We start from the raw sequence: 20,643 nt of genomic DNA, 5'->3' as shown, positions 1-20,643 counted from the left end.
GGACAGACATCTGACTGGGATGATTTAGCGAAACCTGCTTTGAGCAGGGGGTTGGACCAGATGGCCCAGGAGGTCCCTTCCAACTCTACGATTCTATGATTCTATGATTCTATGTGGGGATCCACACCCATTATACTATTTAGAGGGCTATGTGGGGGCCATTATACTATTTAGAGGGCTATGTGGGGTCCATTATACTATTTGGAGAGCTATGTGGGGTCCATTATACTATTTAGAGGGCTATGTGGGGTCCATTATACTATTTGGAGTGCTATGTGGGGATCCATACCCATTATACTATTTAGAGGGCTATGTGGGGGCCATTATACTACTTAGAGGGCTATGTGGGGTCCATTACACTATTTGGAGAGCTATGTGGGGATCCACGCCCATTATACTATTTGGAGGGCTATGTGGGGGCCATTATACTACTTAGAGGGCTATGTGGGGTCCATTATACTATTTGGAGAGCTATGTGGGGATCCACGCCCATTATACTATTTGGAGGGCTATGTGGGGTCCATTATACTATTTGGAGAGCTATGTGGGGATCCACGCCCATTATACTATTTGGAGGGCTATGTGGGGCCATTATACTACTTAGAGGGCTATGTGGGGTCCATTATACTATTTGGAGAGCTATGTGGGGATCCACGCCCATTATACTATTTAGAGGGCTATGTGGGGGCCATTATACTATTTAGAGGGCTATGTGGGGTCCATTATTCTATTTAGAGGGCTATGTGGCCCTATTCTATTTAGAGGGCTATGTGGGGTCCATTATACTATTTGGAGAGCTATGTGGGGATCCACGCCCATTATACTATTTGGAGGGCTATGTGGGGGCCATTATACTATTTAGAGGGCTGTGTGGGGTCCATTATACTATTTGGAGAGCTATGTGGGGATCCACGCCCATTATACTAGTTAGAGGGCTATGTGGGGGCCATTATACTATTTAGAGGGCTATGTGGGGTCCATTATACTATTTAGAGGGCTATGTGGGGTCCATTATACTATTTAGAGGGCTATGTGGGGTCCATTATACTATTTGGAGAGCTATGTGGGGGTCCACGCCCATTATACTATTTAGAGGGCTATGTGGGGGCCATTATACTATTTGGAGGGCTATGTGGGGGCCATTATACTATTTGGATGGCTATGTGGGGACTAGAGTTGAGCGACTTTGGTCGGATTGGGTTTCATGAAACAAAATTTGTTTCAGATGAAACTGGTCCGACTAGGGCAAAAAAAAAGTTGGAGTTTCGCCCGAAACCCGACCCCAATGCAAGTCAATGGGAAATAAAAGTCGGCATTTAGTGGATGAATGTCATCCGCTCAATGCCGACTTTTATTCCCCATTGACTTGCATTGGGGTCGGGTTTCGGACGAAACTCCGACTTTTTTTTTGCCCTAGTCGGACCAGTTTCATCTGAAACAAATTTTGTTTCATGAAACCCAATCCGACCAAAGTCGCTCAACTCTAGTGGGGACAATTATACTATTTGAATATAGTATAATATGAGTCAACAGTGTGATGCAGCAGCAAAAAAAGCAAATGCAATTCTAGGATGTATTAACAGAAGCATACAGTCTAGATCACGTGAAGTCATTATTTCCCTCTACTCCTCTTTGGTCAGACCTCATCTGGAATATTGTGTCCAGTTTTGGGCACCACATTTTAAAAAAGACATCAACAAGCTGGAGCAAGTTCAGAAAAGAGCAACCAGAATGGTGACCGGTCTGCAAACCCTGTCTTATGAGGAAAGGTTGCAGGATTTGGGATTGTTTAGTTTGCAAAAGAGAAGACTGAGAGGAGACTTAATAGCTGTCTACAAATATCTCAAGGGCTGTCACATTGTAGAAGGATCATCTTTATTCTCATTTGCACAAGGAAAGACTAGAAGCAATGGGATCAAACTGAATGGGAGGAGACACAGATTAGATATTAGAAAAAACTTTTTGACAGTTAGAGTGATCAATGAGTGGAACAAGCTGCCACGAGAAGTGGTGAGTTCTCCTTCAATGGATGTCTTTAAACAGAGGCTGGACAGACATCTGACTGGGATGATTTAACGAATCCTGCTTTGAGCAGGGGGTTGGACCAGATGGCCCAGGAGGTCCCTTCCAACTCTACGATTCTATGATTCTATGATTCTATGAATGGCTATGTGGGGGCCATTATTGTGTATGGGCCATTATACAGTGTTGAGGGTTGTTTGGGAGCTATGTCACTGTATGGCGGTGCCACTATACTATATGGAGGGCCATTATACTGTATGGAGGGCTGTGTTGGGGCCATCATACTGTATGCAGGAGACTGTGGGAGCCATCATACTGTGTTAGGGTCACTGTGGGGGTATCATACTGTGCGGAGGTGGGTACTGTAGGGTCATCATGCTGTATTTGGGGGGCAGTTTTGTTGCCATCATACTTTATGGAGGCCATAAAAGGGGTATCTAAGGGGCTTCGATAGGAGTAAAATTACTTTGTAAGGGCTGCAAAGTTGTGAGGTATGCTCTTCTGCCGAATATTAGTTTTTTTGTGGTGGGGCCCAAATAGGACTTCTGCTACGGGGCTCCCATGATTTCTTTGCAAACCAGTGACAAGATGTTTCTGAGTTTGTTTTGCAACTTTGAAGCCCTCGACTCCATCTTCATCCTCATCTCCGTCCGGAATTATTATTCTCAGGATGCACTGGAAATATCTCCATTGTCCGCCTAATGAGAGGCCGATTCAGAGGATCTTGGATGGGTCCCAGGAACGGAGGCAGCGAGCATCTTAACGGCATGTGCACAATGAAGGCGTCTCACAGCCCAAATCCCGGCCCCGGCCCCTTCATTTTATTTACTAACTATAGAACAAAACACATTGAGGTTTGCAAAGACCTCGTAAAAAGAAAAAGGGGGCAAAAGAAAAAAAAGCAAATTCTCATGACATTTTTTAAAAATCTAAACAAGACCCCTATTGTCTCCCGCCCTGTAATCCTCATAACGGCTGAATTAAAAGGTGAAAGACGCCTATTGATAAAGAAATCCTATTACTCGAAGGCGGCGGATCAAAGCCTCCTTGTTCTCCGTCCGTATCACTTCCTTTGGTGGAAACAGACGAAATTTCTTTTTTCTTTTTCGTTTTTCTTTTTTGTAAAGCAAACTTCTGGTTCTCCAAATAGACTCAATTAAAGCCCAATTGTCTTACTTATGCAAAAATCATCTCTGTGTTCTTGTTTTGGGTGGTTTTTTTTTAGAATCTTCTGGGAAACAGAATTCATCATCACCGCATTGCAAGTTTTTTTTTTTATGAAATTGGGCCGGATGGGTTTTTTTATAAATAGAAAACAGAAGATAAGATCTGATGAAAATGGCGTGACATACTGTAGAGTTGTAAAAGTTGTCAGAGGGGCAAAAGGAGGAAGGGTGGTCGGAGGTCATGTTTTTAGGTAACGAGGGGAAGAAGATTGCCAGGAAATGTGAAAACAGTAGGCTCTATTCCAAGCTGAGATCATAAAGAGGTGATTGGAAGAAAAGTCACAGTGTTTTTTCATAATTATCTATCACAATGATATAAAGAAACTGTAAATATGTAATTATTTTTACCTGGCAGAAATACCGCTGTTCTCCTGAATCCGGCGATGTTTTTCTTTTCTTCCTGCGCCTCTCCGTTGCTGAGATATGGCCTCATATTTCCTGCAAATAAATCTGGGTGTGGCTAAGAACATGTCCATATAAGGAAGTTTAGGACCACACCCACTAAATTTACATACTATGCAGAGCAGGCCATATCTGAGGAACGGTGAGGCGCAGGAAGAAAAGAAAAATATTGTCGGATTCAGAAGAACAGCGGCATTTGCACCACGTAAAGATTTCACATATTTATGGCGAGTGACAGATTCCCTTTAAGGTATTATTCTCATCCAGTACATTGCTATATGTTGGTCTTATCTCAAGAATGGAGTCGATTGTATGCTACCACCAGTGGACAGGTGACTGTCTTTGTTCATTTGTATAGGAGTTCTGAAAATTGCTTAGCATCTATAAATCAATGAATGGATTTGTGCTGCCTCCTCTCCATTGCCATTCCACTTCAGAACTCCCATACACAGCTTCTTCTCCACTGACAGCTTCTCAAGTTAAGTGGGACTCACATTTATCCTACATTTATGGCAGAAATGCATCAGATGGAAATAACCCTTTATGATATCGAAAACCGCCATGGATGAGAGGAGATGTAATTTAGTCGACCTTATCTGGGACGTCTTCCTCCAATCTGTCACTTTCTAGCTGTTGTAAAACGACTATTCCTGGCATGCCTTTAGAAACACCAGCTGAGAGTTGTAGTCTCTCAACAGCTAGACAGCCACAAGATTGGACTTCTCTGGTCTATCCGGGTCGACCAACTGGTTATTGAGGTTGGATGCTCCTAATCTATTCACAAGGGGGTCTTTAGTTTTAAAGTGGATGTCAACTTTGCTTCCAGTGTGAACAGGTCCAATAGTCTGTGTTGATACATTTGATTAATATATAATTATTTTCCTAATTTTCAGCACTATCTGCAGCCACCACTAGAGGGAGCATGAACTCTGGAATAAACCAGTCTGCACTAAGCTCCAGAGCTCCCTCTAGAGACAGCTGTAAGCAGTCATCATATTATATTCTGTAGCTTTGACTATGCAGCTCTGAATAAGAAAAACCGAGCTCCGATTGTTATAAGGATATATTAAGAAACTGATCAGTGCGAAATTATGGACTTAAAAATGACATGATGTCCAAAAGTGGAGAATCACTTTAAGTCTTGTTTATTCTTCCCTCCTGATAGCAGACTGGTAAAACAAATCTCCCGTATTTATCCCTCGTACAAGCAGATCCTCATGTTAAATTCAGCTCCATTAGGGCCTCGCCTGGCAGAACGTCCTTCACTGTGCACTTGACTCGGAGACGCAGTGATGCATGACACCGGCAGCGCCGCGTCTGTAAAGTGTTAATGGAGGCGAGCAGTAAATGTGACATAGCAGCTATTTATATACAGATGGAGATACAGCGGCAGGGAGGGATGTATAGTGCCAGGGTGCAGAATTAATGGAGTCATTGCTCGGAGGAAACATCTTTCTGTAAATTATTTAAATGTTATTGGCTGCCGTGAAGACGGAGAACTTTCCTTACAGACGTTAATCTCCTCCTCGAGGCCACTCACAATGGAAGGGGGTGAGAGAAGAACTCAGTCACTTTTTGTGGACTTGGGAAAAAATGGATGCCTCAAAAATTCAAGAAAGAGCGCCCCCCCCCCTCCACAGGTTGTAGGTGGTATTGCAGCATCATTGAAATGAATTAATCTGAGTAGTAGTATCGTACACAACGCATGGATAAGGGGGGCGCTATTTCTGAAAGAAATTGGCCATGTTTTGTGACAAAGTACAGTCCCTTTAAAAGGAATATCCATAAGCCGCATAGAGGTAATAGAAGGGGGCTCCTCCATGGGCTCCCCCCCAGTTAGTCGTGAGCACCCCCTGGTCCTGGGCCTTAGTAGTCGGAGCACCCCAGGGCCTCATGCACTTACCCAAAACGAAAATCTCGCCATCAACCACAGCAACGCTGAACCGATACTTGGAATAATTCATGGGAGCCAATGGTTTCCATCTATCAGTGACAGGATCGTACTGCAGCAGTCGGTGACTCAACCGGTCGGGTTCATCATCAGGGCGATCGGTCTGCAGATATAGAAGGGGCAAAAATAATATGTCCTTGGGATCATTACTGTCCCCGTCCTGTGTGTCACCCCCGAATATATGTCACCTCTGAATATACGTCACCCCCGAATATACTGTATGTCACCCCTGAATATACGTCACCCCCCGAATATACAGTGGGGAAAAAATATTTAGTCAGCCACCAATTGTACAAGTTCTCACACTTAAAAAGATGAGAGCGGCCTGTAATTGACATCATAGGTGGACCACAACCATGAGAGAAAAAATCCAGAAAATCACCTTGTCTGATTTGGCAAGATTTATTTTGCAAATTATGGTGGAAAATAAGTATTTGGTCATTAACAAAAGTTCATCTCAATATTTTGTTCTATATCCTTTGTTGGCAATGACAGAGGTCAAACGTTTTCTGTAAGTCTTCACACGGTTGGCACACACTGTTGGTGGTATGTTGGCCCATTCCTCCATGCAGATCTCCTCTAGAGCAGTGATGTTTTGGGCCTGTCGCTGGGCAACACGGACTTTCAACTCCTTCCAAAGATTTTCTATGGGGTTGAGATGTGGAGACTGGCTAGGTCACTCCAGGATGTTCATATGCTTCTTATAAAACCACTCCTTTGTTGCCCTGACAGTGTGCTTGGGATCATTATCATGCTGAAAGACCCATCCACGTTTCATCTTCAATGCCCTTGATTATGGAAGAAGGTTTGTACTCAAAATCTCACGATACATGGCCCCATTCATTCTTTCATGTACATGATTCAGTCATCCTGGTCCCTTTGCAGAGAAACAGTCCCAAAGCATGATGTTGGCACCCCCATGCTTCACAGTAGGTATGGTGTTCCTTGGATGCAACTCAGCATTCTGTCTCCTCCAAACACTACGAGTTTTGTTTCCACCAAACAGTTCTAGTTTGAGTTCATCAATCCTTTTGACATTCTCCCAATACTCTTCTGGATAATCCAAATGCTCTCTAACTAACAAACTTCAGACGGGCCCGGACATGTACTGGCTTAAGCAGGGGGACACGTCTGACACTGCAAGGTGTAACTCAGGAGCAATACAAGATCAGTAATGTAATGTATGTACACAGTGACTGCACCAGCAGAATAGTGAGTGCAGCTCTGGAGTATAATACTGGATGTAACTCAGGATCAGTAATGTAATGTATGTACACAGTGAATGCACCAGCAGAATAGTGAGTGCAGCTCTGGAGTATAATACAGGATGTCACTCAGGATCAGTAATGTAATGTATGTACACAGTGACTGCACCAGCAGAATAGTGAGTGCAGCTCTGGAATATAATACAGGATGTAACTCCGGATCAGTAATGTAATGTATGTACACAGTGACTGCACCAGCAGAATAGTGAGCGCAGCTCTGGAGTATAATAAAGGATGTAACTCAGGATCAGTAATGTAATGTATGTACACAGTGACTGCACCATCAGAATAGTGAGCGCAGCTCTGGAGTATAATACAGGATGTAACTCAGGATCAGTAATGTAATGTATGTACACAGTGACTGCACCAGCAGAATAGTGAGTGCAGCTCTGGGGTATAATACAGGATGTAACTCAGGATCAGTAATGTAATGTATGTACACAGTGACTGCTTCAGCAGAATAGTGAGTGCAGCTCTGGAGTATAATACATGATGAGTGCTGTAATGTATGTACACAGTGACTGCGCTTTCTGTGCGAAGGTGAATGTATATATTATGCCCCTTGTGTTCTGCCTCCTCTTTGCTCTTCATTATACCTTCCCCCATTTTCCCGCTCCTCTTCTGGTTTTGTCCTTTTTCTTTTCTTGCCATTTACATTTTCAGCAGAGAATTATCCTTTTTATTGTCTTTGAATCAAAACATGTTCCCCTAATTTGATAAGTAAGAGGCGCAGCGCGGCGCTGATGAGGCGGCTCGTGGAGCTTCGCCTTCCTTTCTGCCATCTGTTTTGAGCATCGACTGACAAAAGCAGAATGTCTAATATTAATGGTTCATCAATAAACGCCCACCTGCGCTGGATGTGATGGGACCCCGTCCATTCTGGCCTCTGCGCCTCTTATGGTTCGGACATGGGGTAACAGAGCAGTGGTCCTGGGGGTCAGAGCTGCAGGAGCTACATCAGGGCCCCGGGGCTGGAGGGGCCCCTCTACTGCTTATGACTGACACATTTTGCATTGGGGCCCCATAATAAGTAGCTCCTCTGGAACATGTTGCATTATGGGTCTTAACAGTGACTGACAGCCAGAGGCGTAACGTGGAGTTCTGTGGCCGACTGTAAAGTCTCTACAGGGGTCCTGCACCCACCATGTGCCATGTATAACAATGCTGTCACAGAGGGGTCTTGGGGTGACCACCAGCGGTGCAGCATCCCCAATGGCAGCTGACAATATGAAAGTGTTAAGAGCTCATTATTATCCTTCCAGCTGAGCTGCAGGTTCCCTGGGGGGCGCGGATGGTCCAGTGCCCACAGGCTGCTCTCACTGCCCGACTCTAAGTTGCCTCTGGCGTGTGAAGAGTGGGCAGATTTTGCCTCTTTCCTGTATATATATATTTTTTGCAATATAAATAACTCCCCGCTCCTGACAAGCTGTCACTTTATAATAGTGCATTAACCCCCTCCGTGCCGGCAGCTCCTGCCAGAACACAAGAGACAGTTCAGGAAATTCAGGTAGTTATGTCAGAGACTTCTCCGAGATTCTGTCTTATCTTCTGCCTCCCACAGCAGAAAAATCCAAGTAAACAGCAAAAGAAGATTTCATCATTGTGGTAGGAACTAAGACCCCAGCGAAATTGTCCTCCCTGCTCTCCAACACGGGCAAATATGTCATATTGTGCTACCATAGGGTTATATGTAAGTAGAAGAAACTGATGAGTCCTATAGAAAAACTTTACATGCCCCCTCCACCGAGGGCACCGGAACCATGGGACAAGTAGGGTAAGGGCAAAACTGCTGGGTGGAGATGAGCAAATCAGCTTGCAAGACCCTAATCCTGAAGTGGCATCAGTGGTCCCATCAGTTGTTCCATCCGTGGTCCCATCAGTGGTCCCATCAGTTGTTCCATCAGCAGTCCCATCAGCTTTCCCATCAGCGTTCCCATTAGTTCTGCCATCAGCAGTCCCATCAGCAGTCCCATCAGTGGTCCCACTAGTGCTGCCATCAGCAGTCCCACCAGCTGTCCCATCAGTGGTACCCTCAGTAGTTCCATCAGCATTTCCATCAGCAGTCCCATCAGCAGTCCCATCAGTGTTCCCATTAGTTCTGCCATCAGCGATCCCATCAGCAGTCCCATCAGTGCTGCCATCAGCAGTCCCATCAGCTGTCACATCAGTGGTACCCTCTGTAGTCCCATCAGCGGTCCGATCAGCAGTCCCATCAGTGGTCGCATCAGCGTTCCCATCAGCGTTCCCATCAGCGTTCCCATCAGCGTTCCCATCGGCATTCCCATCAGCATTCCTATCAGCAGTCCCATCAGCGTTCCCATCAGCGTTCCCATCAGCAGTCCCATCAGCGTTCCCATCAGCAGTCCCATCAGCATTCCCATGAGTGGTCCATAGCCGCTGGATGGGAGCCCTGAGAACCGTCACATTTCCGTGGCTCCTCCTTGGACGAGCGTGAAGTCCTTATTGCAGTGTGACGCACACATGACATTGTACCAGGCCAGATAATCGAAGTAGGCACCGCGGATGTTGGCCGGCAGATAGAAGGCGGTCCTTGGGTCTACCATCCTGCTTCTATGCACTACTGAAAGGGGCGCTGGTCCAGGGTCCTACCAATATATTCGCTCATCTCTACTGCCGGGCTAAAGAAAGTAGAACTCCCAGGATGGTCTGGTAAATGAGACTACTGAGTCCCGAAGATGCACCGTGCCTTTAAGAGTAAACTGTGCTGCCATCTATGCACCTCCAGACATATACTATGCTGCTAGATGGTCACAATATACTGGACAATCAAGACCCCCAAAATAGTTCAATCCCAGGCCATTAACTCACCGCTTCTCACTTATGAGGGCCACCGTACACAGCATCCTGGCTTTGGCTGGAGTTATAGACTACCGTAGAGTCCAGTGTACGATGCAGTTGAGCTGGAGCCACTGACCATGGAGACTTATGTCTCTTTCTATATAATCAGCCTATACTTGGCCGTACACTGTATAGCTGTAATGACCACAGGCTGTATGTATCCGGTTATACACAAGCCCATTTCCATTTTCAGCGGCTGCACCTCCGCTGTCACGAATGAAGCATCGAGCGTCCTCCAGAGCTGCATTCTCCTACTGTAATGATTTATATATATGTTCTTCTAGGGTGTATGTTACACTGTTTACATATAGGTCTGAAGTTCACCGGCTGTGATTTATGGGCTGTGTCGCCATTAACAAATATCTATGGGCTCTGTAGATTGTCTCACACTATGACCATGAAGATGTACAATGCTACGTGAGTCTGGAGTGCGGATAATAAAATCAGACGACCTCTATAATAATGATCTTCTTTCAGGTGTAAAATCCTTAATTCTGCCAATCATTGGTCTCGGCTATCAATGGTCTTTCCTGCAGCTCCCCCGCAGGAAGAAAGAGGTATGGCATCTTACAAACATATCTATTATCTCCCACTAACCTGTAGTGTCCAGCCACCCATCACATACAGCTTATTGTTGAGCGTGACCACAGCATGACAGGCCAAAGGAAGGGGCAGCGGGGCCACGCTCCTCCAGGTGTCCGTGTCCGCCAAGTATTTGTCCACACAGTTGGTAACGACATATTGGTTTTTCAGCTTCATTTGGCCTCCAATCAGGTAAAGGTCATTATGAACAGTGCCCAAAGCGTACAGCTCCCGGTAGTCCGCAGTGCACAGCTTCTCCCAGCAGTAGTTACCTCGGTTGTGATACCTGGTGATAAAACATTTGAAAGAAATTTTACAGTTTTCAAATAAATGCATTTATCTCACACTTACTGACATCACTCATTTTTTTCCCCCAACTTTCTCAGACTCCTGCATGGATCCTTCACTGCGTAACCCGGCAGATGGATCCTGGGTGACGGCTCCTATAGGTGCTACTGGGGTCACCTTGTTGGAAGCAGTGATGCTGACCGTATTGCAAGCTGTGATGGTGACCAAAATGAAAGCCGTGTGGTGACCATATTGGAAGCCGTGATCGTGACCATCTTGTAAGGCGTGATGGTGATCATATTGAAAGCAGTTATGGTCACCATATTATAAGCTGTGATGGTGACCATCTTGTAAGGCGTGATGGTAAGTATCTTGAAATTGGTTTTGGTGACTATTTTGGAAGCCATGATGGTGACCATATTCAAAGCGGTGTTGGTCATCATATTGTAAACCTTGATGGTGACCATAATAGAAACCGTGATGGTGACCATAATGAAAGCCATGATGTTAGCTATACTGTAAGCTGTGATGGTGACCATCTTGTAAGCTGTGATGGTCATCATATTGGAAACCTTGATGATGACCATATTGAAAGTCACCATATTGGAAGTTGTGATGCTGACCATAATTCAATCAGTGATGATGACCATGTTAGAAGCCATGATGGTGACCATGTTGAAAGTTGTGATGGTGACCATATTGCAAGTCATGATGTCAACAAAATTGGAAGCCGTGATGGCAACCATAATGGAAACAATGATGGCAACCACAATGGAAGCAATGATAGTGACCATACGAAAAGCAATGATGATGACCATATTGCAAATAATCATGAACGCCATATTGGAATCAATCATTTATGACAATATTGGAAGCAGCGATGGTGACAACATTGGAAGCCGTCCTGAAGACCAGATTGGAAACAATGGGGCCAACTTTTTTTCTACAAGCAATAATGGTGACTTAACTGGAGGCAGCGATGGTGACCATAATGAAAGCAAAGATGGTGACGATTTTGATAAAGAACATATTGGTTGTCACTAGGAAATAATGAAATATTTAGGGCAAATTTGTTCCCCTTTTTTAAATTAATGTGTTACACCCGGTCCCCGTCCTGGCGCTGCGCCCAGGTCTGTCGCTGTTACACCTGGCCCCCGTCCTGGCGCTGCGTCCAGGCCTGCCGCTGTTTTCCGTTCTGGGCACTCACCTCGAGCCTCACATAGGCAGCAGCCGGCCTCCTCTGGATCTCATGCTGCTGCTCAGCGTTCTGTCCTGCCTCCTCCTCCTCCTCCTGGCGCCCTGTGAGGAGATCTGTAGCTAAGACTATTAGGGCACGCCCACCCGCTCTCTTGCCTTCTTAAAGGGGTGGCGCGCATTATTCAAAAAAATACAATTAACCAATGGCAGCTCACTGGCTGCTATTTCTGGCCTCTCCTCCACAGGGAGAGCGCCGGAACAACGAGTATCTATCATTGCTACATCCGGTTCTCATGCTATCCTGTCTGCGCTGCATGTGCAGTCTCTGTGCATTGTCTAATGCTCTTTGTTTCCACAGCATATCAGTATCCTGTGTTACCTGTTATATCAGCAACCATCTGGGCCTAAGCCATCCCGTTCCGCCTACAGCCATCCGAGTCCAAGAACTGTGTGAAGGTCACTGGAACCAACTCCTTACCAACTAACCGGATCCAGGACCCAGCGCATTACGGACTCTGCTGTAACTACTGTTATCCCTTTTGGTCCCGCTGTGACAGCTGCCATGTGTTCGGGGTCTAACTGGAGGTAGCACCCGTGTCCTCCGGGTATTCCATTCTGGCCCTGCCTGAGGGGCTTTACTACGGGTGCCCGGGGCTCACTAGTCACGACCCCCTTCGGAGCCCCCCGGACCGTGGTCCCGAGGTTCCACTTAAAAAAATAAAAACGAATGTGAACTTCACCATCTCTGCCTCCGCTTTCATTCGTTACATAATGTGAGCAGAAGATCAGATAGATCCTGACAAAACCAACCAAATCCCAAATGTAAGAGAAGAAGGTGGGAAAAATAATTGCCTTCAGCCTATTTTAGAATAAAACAAAAATTAATACGAATGCAGCCGATTCCTTCAGGATTTTGTTATTGCGCTCTTTATTTTTAGTGCTGAACGTTCTCAGAACTGGAACCTTTAATGTTCTCCTTGCTTAGTGCTCCCATGTGTCCTACTAGGAAACTTCTCATTCAGTCATCCAATATCCGCAACTCACGGTCCTTGTCCTCTCCAAATTTACACATCTAATGATACAGTAATTAATGGGAACTCGAGAAGATGATCAAGCTGGAAATTAATTAGAGGAACATAAACATGGGGTTTGTGGAGTTAAGGTTTAAAGTTAGCATAAGGCTATTGTCACGATGTGACGGTCTGAAGTAAGGGAGAGGAGCCTAAAGCTGTCCCTGGAACTGGGAACCTAACTATCCCTGTCCCAGGGGTACTCCTGATGGTAGAGAGGCCTGGGTCTTCAACCTTACTATGCTCCTGTTAACCTCTAATCTGTTCCCTGCCCCACACCATGAGGCATGGGACAGAAATGTAAGGGAAACTGTCATGATCCAGACCGGGGTTGGAGTCCTGTTTTTCCTTTTTCCCGGTCTGGTCATGAAAGGGTTAATCTTTCTCAGCCTCTATCTGGGTTCAGGTTTGTCGCCGCTGCTTCCTGCAGGCCATGTTGGTTACAGTTTTGCCTAGGGCTGCTGTAGCTCACTCTGATTGCTCTGATTTGTCTTCCTGCATTTGCTGTCTGAACCCGTGTCTGTGTTTTCCCCCATTCCCGTTTTGACTCAGTGTTCCCCTTTAGTGTATTGACCTCCCGGTTCTGACTTGGCTTATATCCTGACCTGCTTATGTCTTTTTTCTTATCCGCTACTGACCTTCTCAGCTTGCCTCTGACCCTGAGTTTGTTTATTCTGCTTTGTACTGTGCTACAGTGTGTTGCGTGACTCGGCCTGTCTGACTAATCTGCTGCCAACTGTGGTAGCCTGGCTGGGTGCAGTTCTGCGTCCACTCTGCTGCCATCTAGTGGAGCCTGCACCTATCTACATTGCAGCAGCCTGACAGAAATAAGATACAAAGACATACAGGGGTAACTAAAAACCACTACCATACAAAGTACTCACCAAAATAGGGAGGAGGATAGAGAAAGAGAGGAATAAACAAACTAAATAGGAATACAGAGAAACACTCACAAAACTACTGTACACAGTACACTCCAGCAACTGCGATACTCCCAACTCTAACATTACACAGCTCAACACTTCCAGAAAGAAGATTCTTTCACCAGCAAGGAAGAAAAGATGTAATGTGTGCCATCAGTGTGCACGTATGTGGGACATTTTTCAGCCTGTGCTGGTGATTAAAAGCAGACATGTCAGCGTGTTTTGCCCATAGACACATGGCCCATGGAAACACAGTGAAAAGTCACTTTTGCAACACAGATCTGTGGAGATCCAAAGACAATGTAATCGTGACTTCTGGTTCACATGTAAATCCCAGGTGAGTCAGAATTTCAGTCACGTGAGTGAGAAGAGGACCAGAGCAGTGCTGGAAACCCTAGAAGACGGTGATCGGTGAATGTATTAACGCACTTACAATGCATTACATATACATTTAGTTGGGTTTAGGAAATAAGACATTCTGTGGAGTGCTCTGTAAAACTTGGCAAAATTATGATATTGACCATCACATTGGGAAACAACTGCATTTGACATTGACATTGGGAAAAAATTGCATTCTACTGACCTGCAGATCTCGATACGACTGTTCTTTTGCCTAGACAACCTCACAGCTGTTGCTTCACCGGCCAATATAATATCATTGTTTTCAGTCACCACGCCCGTCATCACTGAGCCCAGCACCTCTCCTTGTTTTGGAGATGGCATGTAACATATTCTCCCTGTTGTAGGAGCAAAGCAAAAACTGGCATCTCCAAAACTTCCATATTTTGACCTGATGCCCGAGGCATTATTGCCAAGACAGAGGAGAAGACATGTGGTCTCCATTCCATAGCGTAGACTTAGAGACACTTGAGTAGACTTCTCAATGGTTTCCAGGGCTTGTTCAACCATGTCGTAGCACTGGGCATTACACAAGAGGATGGTGTTCCTTTTCCGAGCTTCTCGAAGGAAAGAAGGGCTGACGAGTAGTAACCTGACTTGTTTCAAGAGATCAATAAGATGTTGGGATCTTAGATTCTTGTCATAGTTTACCCATCTAAGAACTAAGTCTAGGATGCTCTCTTCACGAGAAACGTTGAGGTCATCAGACATGATCATTGCCATCAATTGTTGAAAGTCAACTTCTAGTACCTCCTCGTGAAGGCCAACCTCACTAAAGTGTTGATATAAGTATTTCTTAGACTTTTCCTCTAAGTCATCTGCACTTATCTGCTTGGCAAAGTTGAAGATCCCAATACAGTTTGATGCGTCCATATGGTCCATCATGTACGTCTGACACATCTTGAAAACATCATCCATCTGCATGAAATAAGCGGCAGTGGCTACTCCTTGGACAGTTAGGTTGTTGATGTAGAGTTGTGACGAGTACATGTACTCTAAGATGATGGAGACACTTCCAGCAGTGATGTCATGAAGAGTCACTTCCGTCTGGTTACATTCTACCAAACCACAGGTGAACATGGCCCTGAAATACGGACTGAATGAGGCCAACACCACCCGGTGACACGGAAACCTCTGTTCCTCAGCAACCAGGACTATGTCAATCAGCTCTGCTGAGGCGCGCATCCCGTTGATATGTTCCAAAAGTTTATGACTGTGTTGATGTTTACATTTGATAGCAAAGTTCATCTCCATGATGAGAAATGGTGGACAACCAGGCTAATCATGCATCGAAGGGAAAGGATTACGTTCAATTCAAATGACCTCTGATAGAAGATAATCCGGAGACGTGAACTGGAAATAGGAAGAAGCATGTAAGAACGACTTTTATTAACAATAATTTTTTAAATAACATCATGTTTAGTGGCTACAAAATAGTAAAAAACATAGGTTGTTTGTGTTATCATCTGTGGATCAAATTGAAAGACTGAAAAGCTGATCAATCCATCTATCCATCTGCCCATCTATCCATCCACCAATCTATCCATCTGTTCTTCTATCCATCTGCCCATCAATCTGTCCATCAATCCATCCGTTCACCTATTCATCCGCCCAACTATCCATCTGTTCACCTATCCATCCACGCATCTATCCATCTGCCCAGCTATCCATCCGCCCAGCTATCCATCCGCTCCTCTATCCATCCGCCCAGCTATCCATCCGCTCCTCTATCCATCCACCCCTCTATCTATCCTCCCCTCTATCCATCCACCCCTCTATCCATCCACCCCTCTATCCATCCGTCCCTCTATCCATCTGTCCCTCTATCCATCCGCCCCTCTATCCATCCGTCCCGCTATCCATCCGCCCTTCTATCCATCCGCCCCCTATCCGACCATCTATCCATCTGTTCTTCTATCCATCCGCCCATCTATCTGTCCATCAATCCATCAGCTCATCTATCCTTCTGCCCCTCTATCCATCCACCCCTCTATCTATCCTCCCCTCTATCCATCCGCCCCTCTATCCATCCTCTATCCATCCGCCCCTCTATCCATCCGCCCCTTTATCCATCCGCCCCTCTATCCATCCGCCCCTTTATCCATCCGTCCCTCTATCCATCCGCCCCTCTATCCATTCGTCCCTCTATCCATCCGCCCTTCTATCCACCCGCCTTTCTATCCATCCGCCCCTCTATCCATCCGCCCCTCTATCCATCCGCCCCTCTGTCCATCCGCCCCTCTATCCATCTGCCCCCTATCCATCCGCCCATCTATCTCTGTTCTTCTATCCATCTGCCCATCTATCTGTCCATCAATCCATCTGCTCATCTATCCTTCTGCCCCTCTATCCATCCGCCCATCTATCCATCCGCCCCTCTATCCATCCGCCCCTCTATCCATCCGCCCCTCTATCCATCTGTTCCTCTATCCATCTAACCATCTGTCCCTCTATCCATCTACCCTTCTATGCATCCACCCATCAATGCATCCGTCCAACTATCTATCTGCCTATCTATTCATCCATCAATTCATCTGCCCATCTATCATCTATATATTATCCATCATCTATCTATTTATCTATCTATCCACCCACCCATCCATCCATCCATCCATCCAATCTGTTGAGAAAACATTTCCAAGATGTCCGTCTATCTTTCTGTCCATCTCATATCTATCACTCAAAAGAAACTTTCCAACGTGTACAGTCTTTTTTCCCCCAGATTTATCTATGTATCTATGACCGCCCGACTTTTTTAATGCACAGAAATCTGCAATAACACAAGGCAGTCGGCTAATAAACCCATCACCGCTTTCACCTTTTAGCTAATTCTCACGAGAGATGATTATTTTTCCACTTTTTGACAGTGCACCCGGGCGGATCGTACATGAGATGTTTCTTTTACTCTTTGTATTTATGTTCTAATTGCTGTAACGTTGCACTTATATTTCAGAAGTAAATTAATACTTTGGTTTTAATGAGGCTCCGCAGTCATCCTCTCGAGATGAAAGGATGGAAATGTTCAGTCGGAGGTAATGCTGGTGTGGATGAAACATTCCTAATAAAAGGGTAAATAGAAAAGTAAACAAAGAAAGATACATTGTAGCTTATACCGGCCTTGCCAACCAATCAGGTGAGCCTAGAGGTGTCATGTGACATTCCTGCTACATTGTCTCCGGTTTCTCAGAATCAATGGGGCAGAACTCAACTTTCTTAGCCCCATGATTGGCAATAAGGGTGACTATTAGATGGGTACAATGGACATCACAGGTTCAACTTTGGTCAGACGTCAGATGTGTGCGAATTTCTCTTTTTAAGGAGATTTCAGTCTTAAAATACACAAAGCCTTAAAGGAGTTATCTCACATATATTTGTCACCTATCCCAGCTTTTGGACTATCCTTGATCTCAAGTAAAGGGTCCAAAAGTCCAGTGTAAATGTAGTGGTGGTGCTGTTTGTGATCACTGTGTCGTTCACTGTCATGGGTGTATGGGAACGGTAGTGCGCATGTGTGACCACTCCTCTCATAGATAGTGACTGAAGCTCAGGAGACACAGGACCCCCGTTCTCATGATCAATGGGCCTCCCAAGAGTTGGACCCCCACCAATCCTGCATTTATTACCTGTCTAGTGTCGACCCCTTTAATTTTAGTATCATCAAAAGTTCTTCAAGTATCAAACATACTTTGTGTCAATTCCTCACCATTAATTAGATCTCTGATTCCTGTCTGTGTATGGAAATAATCTTGATTCTCTCTGAACCCGTACAGACCAAATACGTCTTGTAATTGATCAACTTCCTTATTCCAAAAGTATCCAGACCAGATAATCTTCTGCCAGCGAAAGGATCGGAACATCGGACTAGTACATTATTTCCTGCACTGATACATTGTAACAAATTATGAGAACAGGAGCGAGATCTGTGCTGCTGATGTGTTTCGCTCACAGAGGATTGTCTTGATTGGAAACCATTGTAGAAAGCCCTCTCTTACAGGGAAGCAGGAATGCTCTCATTCACTAACAACATGCAGTGATCTTGTAAAGGTCGAAGAATTAAAATACTAAGGATATTTCAACATTTTGCTAAGCTTTATTTGCAAGAGGATATTAATTCCCTGGAAGTCATGTTTCTGAAATAGGTAGGATGGGATACGAATATCTGGTCCCTGGAAGTAATAAAATTTTGGATGCTTGAAGCTGCCACTAGGGGGAGCTCCCTGCATTTGAGTTTATACAGCTCAAATTGAACCCATTGGCAGCTGTATGAATCTGTCTGTCTTTAGCTCCACCTAGTGGCAGGAAAGGAGAGTCTTATTTAAAGGGTTATGGTTATGTGCCCGCTGCCCTTTCAATACATTGATTGCAAGGGGTGTCAGGCGAGTTATTCCACCAATCTGATATTGGTGACCTATTCTGAGGATAGGTCATTAGAATTATTAAAGTGGATCTTTCACCAGATTTCACAGTATAATACAGACTGCATACATTTTTTTTAAACAGATCTGTAAAACATCATGAGGCTGGTGTACTTACTCTGAAAATCCTTGTGAGAATGGCTGTATTAAACAATTCTTTAATTATATAAACAGTAAAAAGATTAAAATTGATGGTGTCGGCCCTTTAAAGAACAATGAGGGTGAAACCATAGAGAGCGATGTGGGAAAAGCAAATGTTTTAAATACTTTTTTCTCAACAGTGTTCACACAGGAAAAGGATTTGCCAGGGGAAATGCAGATTGATAATGTAAACTCCCCATTAAGTATTACCTGCCTAACCCAGGAAGAAGTGCAGAACCGCCTTAGTAAGATTAAAATTGACAAATCACCAGGCCCTGATGGCATTCACCCTCGGGTATTAAGGGAGTTAAGTCATGTGATAGACAGGCCTCTATTCCTTATATTTAAAGACTCTATAGAAACAGAGTCTGTTCCTTTTGATTGGCAGCAAGCAAATGTGGTACCAATATTCAAAAAGGGGTGTAAAAGGGAACCTGGAAACTATAGGCCGGTAAGCTTAACATCTGTTGTGGGTAAAATTTCTGAAGGGTTTCTAAGGGATACCATTATGGAATATCTGAATGTTAATAAATGTTTAACTCCATATCAACATGGATTTATGAAGGATCGCTCCTGTCAGACTAACCTGATCAGCTTCTATGAGGATGTGAGATCTCAAATGGACCAAGGAGAATCATTGGATGTCATTTATCTCGACTTCTCTAAAGCATGTGACACTGTCCCACATAAAAGATTGTTAAGTAAGAGGAGAAAGCTTGGGCTAGGGGAAAATGTGTGTAGATGGGTAGGGAGCTGGCTTAGTGATAGAAAACAAAGAGTGGTTATTAATGGGGCATCCTCAGATTGGGCCAGGGTTACTAGTGGGGGACCACAGGGGTCTGTATTAGGCCCCCTACTATTTAATATATTTATTAATGATCTATTGGATGGCTTACACAGTAAAATATCAGTATTTGCAGATGATACAAAACTATGTAAGGTAGTTACCACAAAGGAGGACAGTTTGCAACTACAGACAGATTTGAGTAAATTGGAGAATTGGGCTGAAAAATGGCAAATGAGGTTTAACACAGATAAGTGTAAGGTTATGCACATGGGAAGGAGAAATAGAGGCTACAATTACTTACTAAATGGGAAACTGCTGGGGAAATCAGACATGGAAAAAGACTTAGGCATCTTAGTCAATAAGAAGCTCAATTGGAGTGCCCAGTGTCAGGCAGCTGCCGCCAAAGCAAATAGGGTCATGGGATGCATTAGAAGAGGTTTGGGGACACGAGATGAAAACATAATTCTCCCTCTGTACAAATCACTCGTCAGACCACACTTGGAGTATTGTGTGCAATTTTGGACGCCGGTGCTCAAGAAAGACATTACTGAACTTGAAAGGGTTCAAAGGCGGGCTACTAAAATGATAAGCCAAAGCTGGGCTCATAAAATGTCCATATTAGTATCAGCATGCACAGTTTCACAAAGATACGGTGCAAGGCTGCATTGGGGCGTCTCTAGACTTCCTACGTAGGAGAACCTGCACGTGGCCAGTATTTACAGATGAGTTTCCTGCAGCAAAAAACAAACAAAACAGCGTTGGCGGGAAAAACGCGGCACAAAATACACACATTTTTGACACTTTTATTGCGTGAGAATTTTCTGGATAATATTGTCAGCAAAGTGCTGCTATAACCAAAATGAAGCCAGTCTGAACTGGCACCTAATGGCATAGAGTACTTGGGGCCCCTGTTAGGGTTCTTTCACTCTGCGTTTTGGTACTTGGGACCCCTGTTAGGATGCTTTCACGCTGCGCTTTGGTACTTGTGGCCCCTGTTAGGATGCCTTCACGCTGCGCTTTGGTACTTGTGGCCCCTGTTAGGATGCTTTCGCGCTGCGTTTTGGTACTTGGGGCCCCTGTTAGGGTTCTTTCACTCTGCGTTTTGGTACTTGGGGC

General features: G+C 44.8%; 1 protein-coding gene and 1 long non-coding RNA gene across 2 annotated transcripts in view; one reads left to right on the top strand and one right to left on the bottom strand.

The window, feature by feature from the left end:
• KBTBD12 (kelch repeat and BTB domain containing 12) overlaps window positions 1-15,533 on the bottom strand; it is a 54,896-nt gene extending 39,363 nt beyond the window's left edge. The window contains exons 1-3 of the mRNA XM_073575048.1: window positions 14,369-15,533; window positions 10,323-10,593; window positions 5,554-5,704 (exon numbers count right to left, since the gene is read on the bottom strand). Coding sequence (XP_073431149.1) covers window positions 5,554-5,704; window positions 10,323-10,593; window positions 14,369-15,438 — 1,492 coding nt within the window. The 5' untranslated portion in view covers window positions 15,439-15,533. The remainder of the gene's footprint in view (window positions 1-5,553; window positions 5,705-10,322; window positions 10,594-14,368) is intronic.
• Window positions 8,805-12,592, top strand: LOC141088835 (uncharacterized). The gene is made up of 3 exons (XR_012232073.1): window positions 8,805-10,282; window positions 10,694-10,958; window positions 12,151-12,592. It is a non-coding gene; the product is annotated as an uncharacterized lncRNA (long non-coding RNA).
• Window positions 15,534-20,643: the final 5,110 nt, after the last annotated feature.

Source organism: Dendrobates tinctorius, unplaced genomic scaffold (assembly GCF_039654945.1).
Source record: "Dendrobates tinctorius isolate UK_male_01 unplaced genomic scaffold, ASM3965494v1 ptg000041l, whole genome shotgun sequence".
Lineage (NCBI taxonomy): Eukaryota > Metazoa > Chordata > Amphibia > Anura > Dendrobatidae > Dendrobates > Dendrobates tinctorius.
Note: the sequence above shows the minus strand (reverse complement) of the source record. Positions and strands in the feature narration are given on the sequence as shown.